This window comes from Antedon mediterranea, chromosome 4 (genome assembly GCF_964355755.1).
Source record: "Antedon mediterranea chromosome 4, ecAntMedi1.1, whole genome shotgun sequence".
NCBI lineage: Eukaryota > Metazoa > Echinodermata > Crinoidea > Comatulida > Antedonidae > Antedon > Antedon mediterranea.
Window position 1 is genome coordinate 24,186,332 of NC_092673.1, and position 19,557 is coordinate 24,205,888.

Genomic DNA, 19,557 nt, shown 5'->3' on the forward strand with positions numbered 1-19,557 from the left:
TTACATCATAATTCTATTTTCGTGCCTGCCGAGAAATACTAATTTAAAATTGCATATTATACATTATCAACCTACATACTTAAATAATTACACAAAAAGTAATCAGAATGTGTGAGATATTCTAAGAAACGTCTACAAAAGGTATAATTAGACACAGATTTGTAACAACGCTCGTGTACAAAAGACGGGCCTTAATATCAGCTCTTAAACGCACACATTCATTGAATAGGCCTACAGTTAGAACCTTAAAAGGGACACTTTCGGGACTCAAAAGTTCCATTTAATATGTTTGTCTCCTTCTGTAGTTGGCCGTAGTGTTAACACATATATTTGTCACTCACATTTACACAGAAAGAAAGTAATTTCGATGCAAGTGATCGATAAGTTACTAATAACAAATTACTATTAATAATATTCAACCACTTACTATTATTGGAAAAGCAAGCTTTCGTTAATAATATTTAACCTTGAGCATACATTGTGAATTTTGTTTAAACTTTAGTCAGAACTTAACTTGGTAAATGTCTAACTTACTAAATTAAGAATGAAATTCAACAAGCCAAAACCGATTGAAATTGAATTAGGCCTATTAGTAATAGCTGGTTTATTGCTGGTTGTTATTATAAATAATATTATATTTTTTAAATAATTACCATCGCCAGTAATACCACCGTAATTTTATAAATTCTGAGAACTTTAGATACCTCTAAAGCTGTGTCTACGTACATTATCAAACTAGTTTGACTTTGTGCCCAAATATGGTAATGGTATGACGTCATCGTGTCCATGGGCACATCACATTTTGTTGTTACATACAGTTTGATAGTGTAGACAGAGCTTAAGAGGACACGAATGAGGGAAAATATTTCTTAACACTACAGCCAACCTTAATATTATGGAGACTCTTTGGATGCTGAAGGATTCCACTTAAATGACATTCTAACAAGTGTTGATAATTTAATACAGACGTCATTGTTTTCAATTACATTCTAAATTAATGTATAATGTCTTTTTATATGGACTGCTATTAATAATTGATTACTTTCCAACTTAACAATACACTATTCCTTCTTTAATAACGTATGATTGATTGGGGTAAAACTGTTTTTCGTCAATTTATTGGACGCAGATTAAAACATGCAATTGCGTACGCAATTTTTTTTTAATGAAACCTAAAAATGCATCAAGATGGTAAAATTGGCAAAGAATTTATCATAATATAAGATTATATGCGGCTTTTTGTATTTTACGTCCATTAATGGAAAATGTATATTGAATTTTAAACGTTTTTACGAACGTCACACGAAAGTATAATCGTAATGATCGAGTGAATAGAATCTATTAGTGGGAGTCAAGTAACGTGTGGATAATAAATAAATTGTTATCAAATCTAATAATAGGTATAATTACGAAGGAATTATTAATTATTAAGTGGAATTGACGTCAGAGACAATTAAAGAATATAATTTATGGGGTGTAATAGTTAATCAAATTTAGGAGGTGAATTTTTAGAAGAACACACCGGTGGAAGACAGTAAAATAAGATAGCACATGATAAAAAAAAACACACGCGTGTTTAAACTGATATTTTGATACGCATTGTGTACGCATGCGTCAACGCTGTGTCTCATTATCAATATTTGAATGAACTGTAAAAAAAATATAATTCATATACGAATATATAAAAGAACATGTATAAAAAAGATGATAAAAAGAACGAAATACTGTTACATAAAAATTGAAACGCAAAAAACATAAATTACGAGCATCTTTTCTATTCAAATTTGAAATTAATTCAATCATATGTCTACAGAAAAAATATTAATATGCCAATATACAAGAATAGAGTGGGCTTACCCTACCCCTGGGATATCACCATTCGTCGGAAGAGAGCAAAGAAGTATGTATTTTTCCATCGACCAGGCCTACGAGAAAATATATCCATATGTATTATAGTTTACAGTAAGTTTTGTTCTATCCATTATCTTTTTTCCAACAACAAATTTATATATAAACTGGTAACTTCTGTTCAATGGTGTACAACGGTTTACCTTTATACCCAATCTGGGTCATTTGCGGCTATTGTATTTCCTGGTAGATGCGGAAGGGGCCTTGTTTGTACAGCATTACTAACATCTTGCTCTTTGTCCGGTGTTCCTGGCAGTGGTCGATTACTAAGAACAGCTTGACTCTCTCCAGTTGATGTCAGAGAAAGACTTCTTTGCATACTTCTTCCATGTTTACTGAAAGATTTGGTCTTACTAGAGGTAGAGATACCAGCTGCAATCTCGACTGGTCCTTTAGAAGAAGAGGTATTCTTCTCCGCTGACGCAAACTTTTTCGGTTTGGGTTTCTTTTCCGGTTTTTTATCGTTCTTTTTCTTGATAGGATTGGGACTAGAAAAATGACTAGCTGGTTTTACTGCACACGCGAAGTTCGTTTTCTGAACTTTTGTGAAGTCCGTAAAATGTCCTAACAAATTTGGATTGGAAAGAGATTTTTTAAGTCTTGTGAGTTTATCACTTGTCTTGGGTGATCTTTTGGTGTTTGTTTTAGATGCTGATGTATCTAAAACTTCAGAATACTCCTCTTGCGATATCCCGTTCAAAATGTTTGGGTTTGACAGCGATCTTTTTATTTTTTCTCGATCAATAATTTTCTTCGCTGGTGATGTTCTTTTCACGTCTGCATATATATACCCTGTTTCGTCATCTGCAGTAAGCTTAAGGTTTTCAATATCTTCATAAGCCGTGGAAGGTGCTGTTGAAGAAGCCTTGGGAGTAGGGTTTTGGCTAAGTATAGTATCTTCGTAAGCCCTAGGGATAGTGGAAGGATCTACGTTGCTTACAATATCTTCATATGCTGCACTTTGGACGCGTGACTTAGCTGATTTTGTTTTACCTTTAACTTTGCTATAAACTGTCTTTACAGTGTTCATTTCTGTATATGCTTCTGGTAAAACTGTTTTAGCTTTGTTCACTTCTGTATAAGCTTCTGGCAATATTGTCTTTGCATTGGTCATTTTTGCATACGCTTCTCGTAAAACTGCCTTTGCATTGGCCATTTCTGTATACGATTCTGGTAAAACTGTTTTAGCATTGTTCATTTCTGTATATGCTTCTGTCTTAACATTGCCTATTTCTGTATACTCTTCTGGCAAAACTGTCTTAACATTGCTTATTTCTGTATACTCTTCTGGCAAAAGTTCTGTCTTAACATTGTTCATTTCTGTATACGCCTCTGGCGGGAGTGGAAGTTGCCTTGATCCGAACCAAGATGGTTTAGATAAAGAAGTTCCTGGAGAAATGGATTTGGCCAGATCTAGTGACCCTATAAGAGGTGATTCATCTTGCAACGAACTTGTGGATATAGTATCCAGTAGTGCATCAAGAGAAGGAGACTTTTTAATAGACTTAGTGTTAATTTCAATTGATCGTTTCATGTCAATATAACCTAATTCTGCGTCACTTATTTTATCACGGTTCACGCTTGCATATGGAACACTTGGCTGTCTATGTAACTGCTCGCGTTCTTTTGAAAACATTGTGAACTGTGTTTCTGAAAGAGATTTAGGTGGTTGCGCGTCTTCTGGTTCCGCAACACCACCAACCGCTCCTTCTGGTTCCTCTTTAACCTCCTTTGGTATGGCAAGCGGCACCATTCCTTGTACCATGCCTGGTACCATTCCTGGTACTAGACCAATGAACTGTGGTGATAAAGGTGAAACAAGATAACCTTGATTACTGTGAGTGTGTCCAGGCGAGAAATAAAAACCAGGACTAATTAGGGGTGCATTTTCGTAACTTCCAGTGAGAGCATTTTCATACGGACTTGGTGTACTGACTTGTTGAACAATCGCTGCATGTTTGGCATTTGTCATTGCTTCGTAGGCTTTCATCGATGAGGAACTTGCGCTGCGTGGTATCCCCATAGTAGTATACGCCATATGACCTCCGACTGCACCGTGTAGCGGGTTACTATTGCGTCGATCAGGTCCTACTGAACTAGTGTCGGATGTAATAGAACTTCTATGTGAAAGTATGGAGTTCCGAGGGGACATGTAATGCACAGGAGGCGGTGTTTGATAGTGGTTCATGTCTGCCATGTTTTCTGAAAGAGGTCGTTTACTTGTATCTGGATAATCCTTTTGTAAGCTAGTGAATTCATCTGGTTCTAGTTCGTACATGTGTACAGGTTCATTTGCAAGACGACGTGGAAAGTCCTTTGGCCTGACAGCATCAGAAGGCATTGCGATATCATCATGAGGTAGAGATCCGTCACGTGGAGGAGGCAGTGGAGGCGGGGTTCCAACAACAGTACCATTAAAATTGGAGTGTGCAGAAATTCCTCGTCCTGAGTTTTTTCTTGATAGAACAGGGACATCATTTTCCGTACCATAAGCTGTATATAGAATACAAAGCCATGTGTAAGTTGTGTACAATTATACAATAGTGAGAACCCATCCTTTGGGACACCCTGTATTGAGGGGACACCATTAGTGAGGGGATACCTATATTGAGGGGACACCATTAGAAAAGTGGACACCTATATTGAGGGGACACCATTAGTGAGGGGATACCTATATTGAGGGGACACCATTAGAAAAGTGGACACCTATATTGAGGGGACACCATTAGAAAAGTGGATACCTATATTGAGGGGACACCATTAGTGTGGGCACACTTAACATGAAATAAACAAGGAGAAATATATACACTATGGTAAACCCCTAATCAGTGAAACACTCTATTAAGGGGATTCCATCTTTTTAACATGAAATGAACAAGGGTAATAACACTATGGCTGACCCATATTCAGGGGAACCCTATCAAAAGACACTTTGTTGGGTCCCAAAAGTAGGCATCACCTCAATAGGGGTTATATTGTACTCACATTGTTTCCTTTGAAGTCTATCATATTTAATTCTTTGATTTTGAGCTCCGGGTATTGTTATACATGATGTGGCCATCCCAGGACCTGTTAAATATGCAAACTAAAGTTAATTCAAATCCAAAAAAAATATAAATGACTGAAGCCTAGCAAAATAGTAAGTTTATTTTGTATGGTTTATCAAAAGGAACACATTTTAGTTTAAATTTTTGTTTTAATCCTTATATTTTAGGTTTTTTTGTTGTTGATTGTCTTATACATCATCATGTCCATATATAAGCACATCACATTGTTGATAGTGTACAGTAGTCGGAGCTTAATATGAATAACATTATTAACCCGATATTTTCCTCTGGGGCAACAGGCCAAAAGTAGCAAGCCGTAGTGACTGGTACTGAGTAGCGACTTCTTCATCAGATGGGGGTTGAGGTGGGCCACCCTGTGGACTTGCAATCTGTACCAAAATAAAATTATAGGATACATCAGTATAAAAAAAATGTAGGTCATCATAATAATACAATCCATCATCTATATATTAACCAATGCATCCTGTTAACCCTGTTAATTAAGCAGTTACTTGACCGGTGTCAAGGTCACTAATTAAAAAAGTTGACCACATAATCTATCTATCTAGTATCTTCTGAAGAAAAAATCTTGTCACATAAACAACCAAGTTTTTCAATCTTCCAGAGTGATTTGTTTGTACTATTTTATTAACAAATTATGTAATGAGTTACTGGAATAAATTAATAACAATTGTTCCTTTTTTAATTATTTAATATTTTATTTGGTCAACATGTGGCCAGCCCAAGTGTTCGAGATTGTATGTAGTTACTAAACTATGGAATGTTACATCCAGATTTTTGGTTTAGAAACATAATTTTATTATGAAATTATTTCTTGTGGTTTTGTCAGTGTCTAGTCTGTATTGGCGGTACTGTATGTCGTAGAACATCACATTGGTCCTGGTTCGATTTTTTTTATTGAGGAGATAATTTTTTATTTCTAAACAAGTATACAGTAAGGATACTATGGCATACAGGTTGATTTATATTATGACGATAACTAGATAAATACGCATTTTTCTTACATAAAACAAAACAAAAAATAAAAAGTTTTCATTCTAAAACTATAGGATAACCATAAATGACTTGATGAAACTATTATTTTCACATGTCAAATCAAATGATGTCATGATTAAAAAGAGTAAGAATATTGTGACGATACGATTTTATTGTTCTTTTTGATTGGATTTAAAAAATGTTATTTTTATCAAAGCTAGAAAATAAATGATTATTCTATAGTCTAGAATGAAAACATTTCTAATTTCTTTTGTTTTATGTAAGAAAAATGTACCTTTATAGATTTATCGTCGATTGTTATTGTCCTTGTGTGTACAGTATCAGGCTTTAATATGGTCACATTTAAAACTGGTTAATGCATCAAGGTGACAATTTATAAGGCTAGACTGAGCACATGGCCTTACCAACACATGATACAAGGAAGGAAGTTTGTGATTGTGTTTAACCTGATAGAAACTTGTTAATTGGTTATGAGTATCCTTTCAAAATACATATGAAAGTAAATGAATGAAACAATGCACTATGTAGCTGTGCTTTCTATGTGGTGGTATACAGTATTTGTACATCACTCAAAAAGCAAAAGCAGAATGATTTAAATCTAGAATTCTTCCAAAATTAGATTCACATCATGAAGTAAGAATAAAACAAATCTCTAACAACTGAAAATCTCAATTGAAACTGCCTTGCTTACTAAATGATTGTATTCCTTCCATCTCTAATTCCCTTAATGTTTTAGCTTTGACAATAGTCAGTTGTATATCCACCAAAAAAGTAAGTATTTTCTTTTTATTTATTTATTATATAGCAACATACTGCAGAAATGAATAAAAACAAATTTTAAATTACAATAAAGAAAATTAGGAAGAATCCAATGGAATACATTGTTATTGTTTAGAGCTACCAACAAACAAGGAAAAATAATATAGGCCAACCCATCTTAAGGGGGACATTTGTTGGGTCCTAAAGGTGTCCCTATAAAGTGTTCTACAGTATCCTCACCTTTTCAGCTTGTGCCGCAGCAGTCGTGTACTCATCCATTAAATCAAACATCCTATTATCTTGTTCTGGTTGAGTCTTGAACATATAGCTGCCCTGACCCATCGGTGAATTACGCCCAGCATCAAACTTGAACTTGCCATCATCGGAACTTTCAAATCCACGGACACATTTCAGAGGCCATTGTGAGACAACAGACTTTGTTTTCTGGAAGATAAATAAATAAAAACTAGTTAGTAGTAACTTTTTGTGAGATAAAACAAAAACGTGACATGTTTTAACTCAGTAACAAATGGTTTACACCTTTCTCACAAATATCTTCAACTCCTCCCTAATAAGAGTGTTATCATCCCCATCTTTAGATGTTATCAACCCCCTCTTTAAATATGCTAAGGCCATCAAGTATCCTCAACCTTTTCTCCAACTTTCTTACTACCCTCTCCCTTTCTAAGTATCCTCAGCTTCCCTAATTTTTCACCCCTCTCTCCCTCTCTAAGTATTCTCAACCTCCGCCCAATTTCTCAACACCCTCTCCCTCCCTAAGTATCCTCAGCCTCCTCCCCAATTTTTCACCACCCTCTCCCTCCCAAAGTATCCTTAACCTCCCTCCCTAATTTCTCACCACCCTCACCCTCTCTAAGTATCCTGAACCTCCTCCCCAATTTTTCACGACCCTATTCCTTCCTAAATATCCTCAACCTCTTCCCCACTTTCTCACGACCCTCTCCCTCATCAAGTATCATCAGCCTCCTCCCCAATTTCTCATGACCCTCTCCCTCCCTACAGTAAGTATCTTCAGCCTCCTCCCCAATTTCTCACCACCCTCTCCCCCTCTAAAGTATCCCCAAACCTCTCAACCCTTCTGTAGCAACAGATTTCTTAGTACCTTAGTTGACAAAAGCAAACATTATTGATAGTTCAAACTGTATCTATTTTTTCCCTCAAATATTAATCTAAACAGCACAACTAACCTTAGTTTATGTCCCCAGGGAACAAGTGGGTTAAAAGTGTTTATGGTAGATTGTGAAATACAAAGGGTATAAAAGGAAGTTTGTTAACATCAGCTGACTGACTAGTCTTAACTACTGTATCACTTCCTCATTTATTTCTTGAATTGAAATGATTGAAATATATATTTATACTGGGTAACCTCTTCAGTCAAAGACTGGTCTCTCAAAGGGCCCAGTTGGTGATCAGTGGCTGTGATGTACTAATACACCGGGGTAACCCCTACTCATCTCGAAGGAAGTACTCGGTTCTTTAAAGTGCACACGAGCTAGATGTGTACACTGGACATACGGTTTATAGTCCTTTAAGACTCGTTCTACCACCAGAACCATGGAGTGAGTGAGCCTCGAACCCCTGCCGATGTTATGGCTACATAATTACGGTTCCACTGTCTTAACCGCTCGGCCACTCACTCAATCATTTCTCCTGTTTACAAATAATAATATTGTTTTAAACAATAAAATGCTTACTATTTTAATTGTTTGTTTTTTTTTCGCACTAAGAAAAGTTTGTTACAAACTGAATGATGAGAGCACAAGAGGATGAGCTGAGGAGTAAGTATTTAATTATCATCAACCCCTTCCCAAGTATCATCAATCCCTCCCCAAGTATCACCAACCTCACTCCAAATATAATCAACCCCTCCCTAAGTACCCCTAACCCCTCTTGATCATGCATGTACCTGATACATTTTATTCATTTATTATTATTGTGATAACTTTGGCATACCATAAAGAAAATGAAATATGAATGCAATATGCGTTTCAAAGAAATGCACACATAGTAAATTCCTGCTTGTTACCTTTAGGGCTAATGTAATTCCCCATTTTGAAATATTCACTAAACATTTTGAACTCTTTGCCCCAATTCTCCGCATTTCCTCTGAATCAGCCGGTATCACTTCAAATGTGTCTCCTATGACAACAAAAAAATATCAATACAAATGCATACAATAATGAGATTTATTGTTAAATGACTTCCAAAAGAAAGAATGGTATTTTAAAGAATTTAGTTCAATATGTAGCAACATTTAGGTAAAAACCATGTTTACTTCCTGTAGTAAATGTTAGCTTCTTTGTAACATAATTAGAAATATAATGTAATGTAATATTTTCACATGCTGTTTTTTTAAAACAAGACTTTTATTAAACTAAAGCTATGTCTACACTATCAAACTAATTTGACAAAAAAAGTGTTCAAATATGGTAGTTTAATGACATCATTGTGTTCATATTATGGGCACATTACATTTTGTTGCCACATAAAGTTTGTAGTGTAGGAAATAGGATTATAATTGTAGATTACAAATGAAAAAACATTCTTATATTATTTAATGAAATCTAAAAATTTAACTATTCAACCTTTTCATTTGAATTATTTGTAAATTTCAATTTTTAGAGCAGAAACACAGAAGGTATGTTGTCAGGATGACCCATTTAGAGTAACATTCTTCATAATGACTTACCAGGAAAATCTGGTCTCAACTTCGTCTGGATTTGCAAGTAAAATACCCATAAGTCCATAGTTGGCTGCGTCTCGGCCATCAGACGGTAAGTATCGATTGGCGTCTTTATGTCAAATACATGTTGCTTTCCTTTCGGGTCAAACTTTTTATCAACCCGATAATGAGGCCAAAGTTTGAGAAAACCTAAAATAGTAAAAAAAAAAGTCACAATTCAAGGGTGGGTTCACACTATGTCCAGATACTAGCCTACTAGATACTAGTCAAACCATTTTTAAGAACTTTTTATTGGTTAGTGATATTTGGTAGAAATTTTAAAGCATAACAACCAATCATCTTCTAGTATTCAATTCAGGGTTTTGGCGGCTCCAGTATATTTTCTTGCTTTTCAAACATATTTATGGGATTGTTTGCTTTTTAGACTTTTCTATCTTGATAATGCTATTACTGTCTTGTGTGTGTGAACCTAACCTAAATAGTGGTCAACAGTCTGTTCATACAAGAACTGAGAATTGAGACAGAATAAAAATATTCAGCAATAAAAAGTACATAATGAAAATTTGTATTCTATTCTATTGACTTTCAAACCATTTAATACATGAGAAATGAAACATCATTTCCTTTTCAAAAGAAAAGTACCTAGTGTTTGTTAGTTAATTAATTAAATTAATTAAAAAACAACAGGACAAAAAATCCTATTTCCTGGGTAAGATATGTACATACAGAACACTTGCTACTATAGTTGCCCTAGTAGAAACGTGATCCTTTTCTACATACATGACTTAACAAGTGATTAATTTACAGATACAGTAGTACCCCAAGTGGAAACATGTTATAATATACTTTACACTACTCCAATGACTAATAAGCTAGAGAGAGTTACAATATCAGGGGGGAGAGGGGTGGATTGGGGAATACCAAAACTTCCAAGTTTCGTGAAGACACCCATAGTACCTATGACCGATTCTGGTGGGAATACAGTAGAACACACATAGGATAAACTTCCCTCCAATAAACACAATTTCTTCCCTTCGGTTTTTAGTCATATTCATTTCACTGTCAAGTTTGTAGGCCAAAGTTTGTTGGTTTCCTTATTCTTTTTTTTCGCCTATAATCAATCATTATGAACTGTCATTAAACACTTCTATTTTTTATTCAATGATATTTTTCTTTATCCTGCTTTTGTATTATATTATTATTATTAATATTAATTATTATAGGTAACAAGATGTTTAACTGAAAAACATATTTTAGGGCTTATTATAATTTGACAGTGTAGACAAAGCTTAATACATCTGGATAACTAGTTTGACAAAAATAAGTGTCGTGATGTGTCCAAATATGGTAGTGATGTGCATAAATATGGTAGTGATATGACATCATCATGTCCATATATGGGCACATTTTTTTGTCACATAAAGTTTGATAGTGTAGACATGCTGTACTGTAATTACTATTATGGGTAAAAAGATGTTATACTGAAAACTTAAGCCTTATTATCAAGATGTGTTTAATTCAACCATACTGCAATTCAATTGTTTGATAATAATTATTTACTGCAGCCTGGTTTCCTGAAATTATATAATAGTGATTTCAATCAAATTAACACCATAAGAATACGATTTTGCTGGTAGGTGTTTTTAATGAAGGATTTTTAATAATAAAAAAAAAAATGTAGTGGTGTAACTCAGACTGCAGTATATATGATTGATACTGATTTGATACTAAATTTTATATGATTGACATGGCAATGAAAAATTAATTTATTTTATTTATACGATATATCATATTGAATTATAAGAATAATAATTATTATAAGTTTTAGACAATATCATTAAAGATGTATTGTGCCCTGAAAAAAATAATTCACTAAACAATTTTTGTTGTCACAGAAACATTGAATCGAAAAAGAAAATGTATTTACCTGTAAAAAAACTGTAATTTAAAGCAAACAATGTCAAAATGGGTGTCGGCCAATGGGTTTTTAGTTGAAACTAACCATTATTTTGTCATTTTATAAATGAAAACACAATTTTTGTTTAGTTTTTTTTCTACGGAAGTGACTAATTTGATTAAAACTACAAAACTACCTATTCAAAGTTTTATTTATCTAATCTTTGTTGTTCATGTTTTTGGGGGATAATACATCTTTAAGTTTGTCTAATCAAGTTGTTTTACTTAATTGTTATGAAAATGCTGATAAAAACTGATAATTAATACACAAGCCCAACATGCATGGGGGTATATAATTATCCCCTTTAAAGTTTATGTGCACAGTACAGTTATTTACCTTTTGGTTCATCTTTTATATTTTGTGGCTTCTTTTCATGAAAGGCAAAAAATGCATAAGTGCGTTGCTCCTCTTCCTTTAAGTATAGAACGCAGAATTTATCCTTCCAACCCGGTGACCTTTTTAAAAAGCTTTTCTTGGCCTTTCCATTTTCATCTAAGGGTGTACCTTTCTTTAGAAACCCCTATTGTTATTTTGAAGAAAGCAAAACAAAAATATTTGAAAGTGATTATTACGCTTTTAAATAAAACTGAAACTATTACAAGCCTTTGAAATAACAACTGTGTGGTTTTCAATTCTATGAAAAATAAAGGGAAATTTAAAAGGTAATTTATGGCCAGACATTTATTCTTTCATGTATCATATTCCTACACAATTAATGTATAATAAGTAATGTTTTCAGATACTTTCAATACAGTTTATCCATCCTATTTTAGCAGTAATTGATTTTCTTTTTAAAATCAATATTGTACCTTTTGTGGTATGTTTGCAGAAACAGTTACACATTTATTTTGGTAACATCACATCTAATTTTTGGACTGTGTTAAGCTTTTTATTATTAGCCGGTGGTCGTAACATTACAGGATGTTTGCCTTGGTATTTCTAATGTGGATAATCCTACTATTCTTTATGCAAAATATCTTACTTATTCTTGTAGAACTAGTCGTAAGATGATTCCAAGTATTGTAAACAAAAATGTTCTAAAATTCGAAAAATTTATCGAACAACATATTGCTTTTAAGAATAATAACATTGACTCATGGAACAAAAAATGGAACTTCTTAAATCTTAATTAGTAATTTTTTTTCAGTAATTTGCCTTTGAATGTATAATAAATTATATATTTGAAAATATTATCATTATTACTTATTAGTGTGGTTTTTTAATTCCTACACTATAGAGTAGCTCAAGAACAATCTTATTAACAATCATTATCATCATGATTATGACTTATACTGTAATTAGTCATAGGTAGGCCTATGTTCACCTAACATAGTTTCTAGTATATACAGTATTATACAGTATATCGTTTTACTATTGATATATATTAACTAGTAAATGAAGAATCATTGATTACATAAAATATATGTTCACGTCATAATAAACATCGTTTCTATGCTTAATAAGCATAAGCTACACTTCTTCCTTGCTAGGCCTAGGACAATGAAACCACAAAGGCACGACCGCAAAATACACACTCTTATTGGCTAAACTCCCCTGTATTTCAATGTCAAATCAGGCCTAGGCCTAGGCTTGTGTACAAAATACTTGGGTTTTTTAAAGATGCTACATATTTTCTTGTTAATATAACTGTATGACATATAATTCCAGATCATACAAATAATAATGTTCAGGCCTATTAAAACAATAAACTGAACTTACTTGGTAAATAACTTCAATATGTGTCGTTTCTTCTTCGGCCATCGCCGCCCTTGTTTACTAATTTTTAAATGCCCTTTGACCTTACACGTTTAAAATATAAATATTCATGAAACTTTTTCTTTGAGGACGCCGTACTTAGATTTTAAGAAATAAACAAGAATATTGCAATTGTTATTCTATATGGGTTTTAGAAATTAAATGTATATGTTATTATTAATGATGATTGAAGTAGGTCTGCTGGGATCAGGTGCCGTTTTCGGCCACCTCGACTTATATGGACTATACCATTATTATGATAGGGGTGTGGTGTATTATGTTTTATGTAGAGAAGGGTGTCTATTGAATGGGAAGACAATACAATTGTTCTGTTATGTAACCTACAGTACAAACTACTGTACAAGGAACAATACAGAACATCAAAAACTAGCATGTTAAAAAGGCATGTTATTATTAGGTAGGCCTACTGTGTTAGGGAATGCCAAGATTTTGTAACAATATTACTATATTAACTAAATATATTTTATATAAAACAAATTGTATAGACAAATTTAATGAAGAACCATCTACTATAACTGGATAAAGCCATTTAGGAAAAATAATAAACAAGTTGATCATAACGAGTGGTTTTCAAAGGCCCAAAGCAAAACAAAATTCCATGCAAAACAACGTTAACGGAATATACTATGTATAAAGGAACCAAACCTTGAACAATATTTGTTAGATAAAACTAATTTTAAGAGTATCAATTTAAAATTTAAAGCAAGATCAAACTCTCTAGATCTTGAGGGTCGTAGAAAATCATGGTCAAATCATAACACAGGATTATGTAAGATGTGTACAGTACAAACGAAAAAGAAACAGTAAACCATTTTTTATTTAAATGTCCTTCATTAAACTCTGTTAGACAATAATTAAGTATGTACCGGGATAATTTTAATCAGTGGACCTCAGTTAAAACACCACTTTATGCTAGACAATTTATTCACTGAAAATGAAACATTAGGAAAAATCTTTGATTTTTATTGTAAAACATATTTAATGAAAGCATGGGTTACTAGATCTACAATTTTATCAACATTACCTCTCTCAACTAATTGATTAATATAGTAAACAAGCTACAGACATCTCTATGAGGATGTATCTGTAAGTTTTATTTATTTCTTAGGCCTATCCTGTATTTTTGTTGTTCTGTTTTTATTTTTGTAGTTATATATATTGTACAATAATTATACGTATTATGTATTTTCATACAGATCTAATTAATTAGTTTACATTTTGTTTTGATGTTATAGTATTTAGAACTTTGTGGCTTATGTTATTTGTAATTTTGTCTGTAAATTGGATGCACCATTAACAAAAACAAACAATAAATAAATACTTTAAACAGGGAGATGTATATAGACTCAGATAATAAAGATATATACAAATATAAATTTATATCAATATCTCAATAGCTCAAATTTATAAAACAGCGCCATCAGAATTCAATATCAATGATAGTGTATTAAAGTAGATATATAACTGTGTCTAACTATTTAATTATTACAGTTAAATGCGTGTACTATATTTTTTGTTGAACAGTAACATGTCCAGATGGAAATAAATCGAAAGCGGCGGTTACCAGGAAGTTTCACCCAGTCAAGGAGACGAGTATAGATAACAATGAGTATTACGTAATAACTTGAAGTGAGTCAATTAAAATGTTTAGCCAGGGAAGTGACATTACTTTTATGGATATTGGCTATGGGATGGTTGTGGAAAAGTATGGTAATTACAATGATAGATAAAAATAAATGGGGTGATTAGAAAAATATGGGAACATGAGAAGGTAGTAATAAGCATGTTTAAAGATGAATAGAGGGATAAAGAATAATGATAGGATGCTAAGAGTGATAAAGAGAATGAGAAGGAATATGCTGAGAAGAATATATGAACGAATGAGGATGAGAAAAGAATGGGAGTCATAGGGATAGGGTAAACGACAAGTGTTTGTTATTGAGATGATGTAGAGGAGGATAGAAGGACGACCCAAAAGATGCGAATAATGAGAAGGTGATGACGGTTGTGAAAAGTGATGGGAGGATCAAATCAGTAGGATAATACGAACGATGATGATGAGGAAGAGGAGGGTAATATGAATCATTAGAGGAGATGAGCTTTATTGATAAGGAGGGTGATAAGAATGATAAATCATCAGAGGATGATGAAAAGGTGATGGGTTATGGTGATACGAATGATGAGGTGATGGGTTATGGTGATGTGGAGGGTGATACGAATGATGAGGTGATGAGGAAGGTGATACAAATAATGAGGTGATGGGTTATGGTGATGAGGAGGGTGATGCGAATGATGAGGTGATGGGTTATTTTGATGAGGGAGGGTGATACGAATGATGAGGTGATGGGTTATGGTGATGAGGAGGGTGATACGAATGTTGAGGTGATGGGTTATGGTGATGAGGAGGGTGATACGAATGATGAGGTGATGGGTTATGGTGATGACGAGGGTGATACGAATGATGAGGTGATGGGTTATGGTGATGATGATGATGGTAATACGAATGATGATGGAGTGTCTTAATTGATTTTGAAGGTGATTTAAATGAAGCTTTGGATATGTTTTATAATTTGTTAAATGCTGCCGTCAATGACACAGTGCCTAAAATTAGAAAGCGCAGAAAGCTTCCTCCGTGGTTTGACAATGAGTTGAGAAGTGTGCTTCAACTCAAAGAAAAGTATTATAGATATCTGAAAAAAAATAATAATCGGTTAGCCCAAAGTAATTTCAAATTTGCTCGCGCGTCTTTTAAAAAAATGTGCAATAAAAAGTACAAAGATTACTTGGACTCTTTGGCTAAGCAAATTGTCACTAACAGTAAAAGATTCTGGAGCTGGATGAAAACTAAATACAAGTCAAATAATCTTCCTTCTGTCATGAGTCACGATAACATTTCATTCCAGTCTAATTATGATAAAGCTACCACATTTAATTCTTATTTTCATTCTTTTTTCAGTGAGCCTTCTCCGGACGTTCCCCGGGACTATCCAGGTCTTCCTGACTATGCGGTGGATAACTTAAGTTCTCTGTCTGTGAATCAGCATTCTGTGGAAAAGGCACTTAGTAACATTGATATCAATAAAGCTACTGGCATTGATCAGATTAGTAACGTTGTCTTAAAGGGTGCCTCCTCCTCACTCTCTTATCCGCTTTGCAAATTGTTTCAGCTATCTTTTAATTCTGGGGTTTTTCCTTCATCTTGGAAACACGCTAATATTGTCCCAATTCACAAGAGTGGTCCCAAAAAACTAATCTGTAACTATCGTCCTATTTCGTTATTGCCTACTATGTCTAAGATTTTTGAGCGCATTGTGCATGATGGTTTGTCATCACATGTTGCTAATGCTTTAAGTCCTAGGCAGCATGGTTTTGTCTCTGGGAGATCATGTCAAACCAACCTCGCACTGCTTCTTGCTACATCATACGATGCAATTAACAGCAAGAAGCAGTGCGATGTGATTTACACTGATTTCTCTAAGGCTTTTGATTCCGTTTCCCATGATTTGCTTATTTTTAAACTTTCAAAATTTGGTTTATCCGGTTCACTGTTAAGTTGGTTTAAAAGCTATTTAACTAATAGACAACAGCGTGTTGTCATTGGGGGAGAGACATCTGATTGGCTCCCTGTGTTATCGGGCGTTCCGCAGGGCTCGATCCTGGGCCCGCTTTTGTTTAATTTATTTATCAACGATCTTCCTTTAAAATTTAATCATTCCGAGTCTCTTTTATTTGCTGACGATCTGAAATTGTTTAAAGTGATTACCACTCCACAGGATGCTTTTTCACTTCAGGAGGATCTGGATGGTCTCGTGGAATGGACGGAGAAGTGGGGGATAAAACTTAATGCTAATAAATGCAAATATTTATCTATAACACTTAAAAAAAGGCCTGTGCTCTTCAATTATAATCTGAGTGGACATGATCTTGAGATGGTTTATGTATGGAAAGATTTAGGTATTTTTATTGATAGTAAATTAAATTTTTGTTCACATATTAATCATGTGTTGTCAAAAGCTAATAGAATGATGGGCTTAATATGGAGAAATTGTAGGTTTATGAACGACGGCAGGGCACTTTTATCTTTATACAAATCTATTATACGTCCTCACCTTAAATATTGTTCTGCAATTTTCAATTCAATTTCTCCATGTCAGGCCCGTCGAATCGACACTGTTCAACGGAAGTTTGTTCGATTCCTGTCTTATAACTGTGTTAATTTTGCCTTTTCCATTGATTCTGTCAGCAATCGTCGAACTATATCTGATATGGTTTTTTTATATAATATTTTAAATTCTAAATATGACTGTTCATTAATTTCACTATTTAGTTTAAATGTTCCTGGTCGTACACGAAATAGACATTTATTGCATATTCCTTTTAGCCGTGTCGACTGTACTAAGAGGGGACTTTTTCATTGACTACCTTATACATTTAATAATCTAAATAGCAATCATATCGATATTTTTAATGATAGACTTGGTTATTTTAAGAGGACGATGATGTGTTCACTTCTTGAACAGTCTGCATAACCTGTTTTAATTGAAATTTTTTATGGCATGCCAATCTATGTTTTATATATATATTTATATATTTTATCTGTATTTTATTGTTAACCGTTTTTGATGTTGTATTGTTTTATGTTTCAAACCTGTTAGTGGCGGTATTTATCGCTGTTGGTTTTAATTGAATAAAATAAAATAAAAATAAAATAAAATGAGGTGATGGGTTATGGTGATGAGGAGGGTTGAAACGAATGATGAGGTGATGGGTTATGGTGATGAGGAGGGTGATACAAATGATGAGGTGATGGGTTATGGTGGTGAGGAGGGTTGATACGAATGATGAGGTGATGGGTTATGGTGATGAGGAGGGTGATACGAATGATGAGGTGATGGGTTATGGTGGTGGTGATGATGATGGTAATACGAATGATGAAGTGATGGGTTATGGTGATGAGAAGGGTGATACGAATGTTGAGGTGATGGGTTATGGTGATGAGGAGGGTGATACGAATGATGAGGTGATGGGTTATGGTGATGACGAGGGTGATACGCACGATGAGGTGATGGAATGTGGTGATGAGGAGGGTGATACGAATGATGAGGTGATGAGTTATGGTGATGAGGAGGATGATACGAATGATGAGGTGATGTGTTATGGTGATGAGGAGGGTTGAAACGAATGATGAGGTGATGGGTTATGGTGATGAGGAGGGTGATACAAATGATGAGGTGATGGGTTATGGTGGTGAGGAGGGTTGATACGAATGATGAGGTGATGGGTTATGGTGATGAGGAGGGTGATACGAATGATGAGGTGATGGGTTATGGTGGTGGTGATGATGATGGTAATACGAATGATGAAGTGATGGGTTATGGTGATGAGAAGGGTGATACGAATGTTGAGGTGATGGGTTATGGTGATGAGGAGGGTGATACGAATGATGAGGTGATGGGTTATGGTGATGACGAGGGTGATACGCACGATGAGGTGATGGAATGTGGTGATGAGGAGGGTGATACGAATGATGAGGTGATGAGTTATGGTGATGAGGAGGATGATACGAATGATGAGGTGATGGGTTATGGTGATGACGAGGGTGATACGCATGATGAGGTGATGGAATGTGGTGATGAGGAGGGTGATACCAATGATGAGGTGATGAATTATGGTGATGAGGAGGATGATACGAATGATGAGGTGATGGGTTATGTTGATGAGGAGGATGATACGAATGATGAGGTGACGGGTTATGGTGATGTGGAGAGTGATACGAATTATGAGGTGATGGGTTTCTGTTATGGAGACGATGAGGGTGATACGCATGATGAGGTGATGGAATATGGTGATGAGGAGGGTGATATGATGGATCATATTGATGAGAAAGTGACGATCGACAGTTATTGAGACGATGAAGGTGAAGGTGAATAATAAGCATGTGATGGGTTGATGGTGATGAACAGGGTTGTGCGAATGATAAGTTGATGGAGTATGGAGACGATTGAATTATTACTGTAGCGTGATACGAACTGCGAGAATTATAGGAAAAATTACTTACGATTTATTAAGATGATGTTCTTGGGATGAGGGCTACAATGATAGTGGTGAGGAGGATGATACCGTAAGTAAGACGAATTATCATACGGTGATAAAAGATATAGAACTGACGGTCTTTAATTATATGTCATAAAAATATTAATTGCAGTTGTATATGTAAGTGAAAGTTCAAACGGATTTAGTGTCTGAATGAATATTTTTTTTTTTTAAACCTGACGAATCAGAATAGATTATTAATAAAACGAGTAAAGGTGGACGTAGTAGACGTAGACGTAATAACAATCAGTTGCCATAATGGTAAAAAAAAAGAAAGATAATACTGTAATTATTAT

General features: G+C 34.3%; 1 protein-coding gene across 1 annotated transcript; it reads right to left on the reverse strand.

The window, feature by feature from the left end:
* Window positions 1–1,790: 1,790 nt before the first annotated feature.
* On the reverse strand, window positions 1,791–13,153 carry LOC140047717 (uncharacterized). Its single transcript, XM_072092753.1, has 8 exons — window positions 13,112–13,153; window positions 11,729–11,912; window positions 9,442–9,624; window positions 8,779–8,891; window positions 6,972–7,175; window positions 5,230–5,344; window positions 4,894–4,977; window positions 1,791–4,401 (listed from the first exon to the last, which is right to left on the reverse strand). The coding sequence occupies exons 1-8, from the start codon at window positions 13,151–13,153 to the stop codon at window positions 2,054–2,056; spliced, it is 3,273 nt and encodes a 1,090-aa protein (XP_071948854.1). The 3' UTR covers window positions 1,791–2,053.
* Window positions 13,154–19,557: the final 6,404 nt, after the last annotated feature.

Bases quoted from the DNA above. Each gene is read 5' to 3' on its own strand.
- LOC140047717 (XM_072092753.1), bottom strand. From the start codon at position 13,153: ATGGCCGAAGAAGAAACGACACATATTGAAGTTATTTACCAA. The intron at 11,913-13,111 runs GTAAGTTCAGTT...AAATAACAATAG, and splicing joins ATATTGAAGTTATTTACCAA to GGGTTTCTAAAGAAAGGTAC. The intron at 8,892-9,441 runs GTAAGTCATTAT...TTGTTGTCATAG, and splicing joins GTTGAGACCAGATTTTCCTG to GAGACACATTTGAAGTGATA.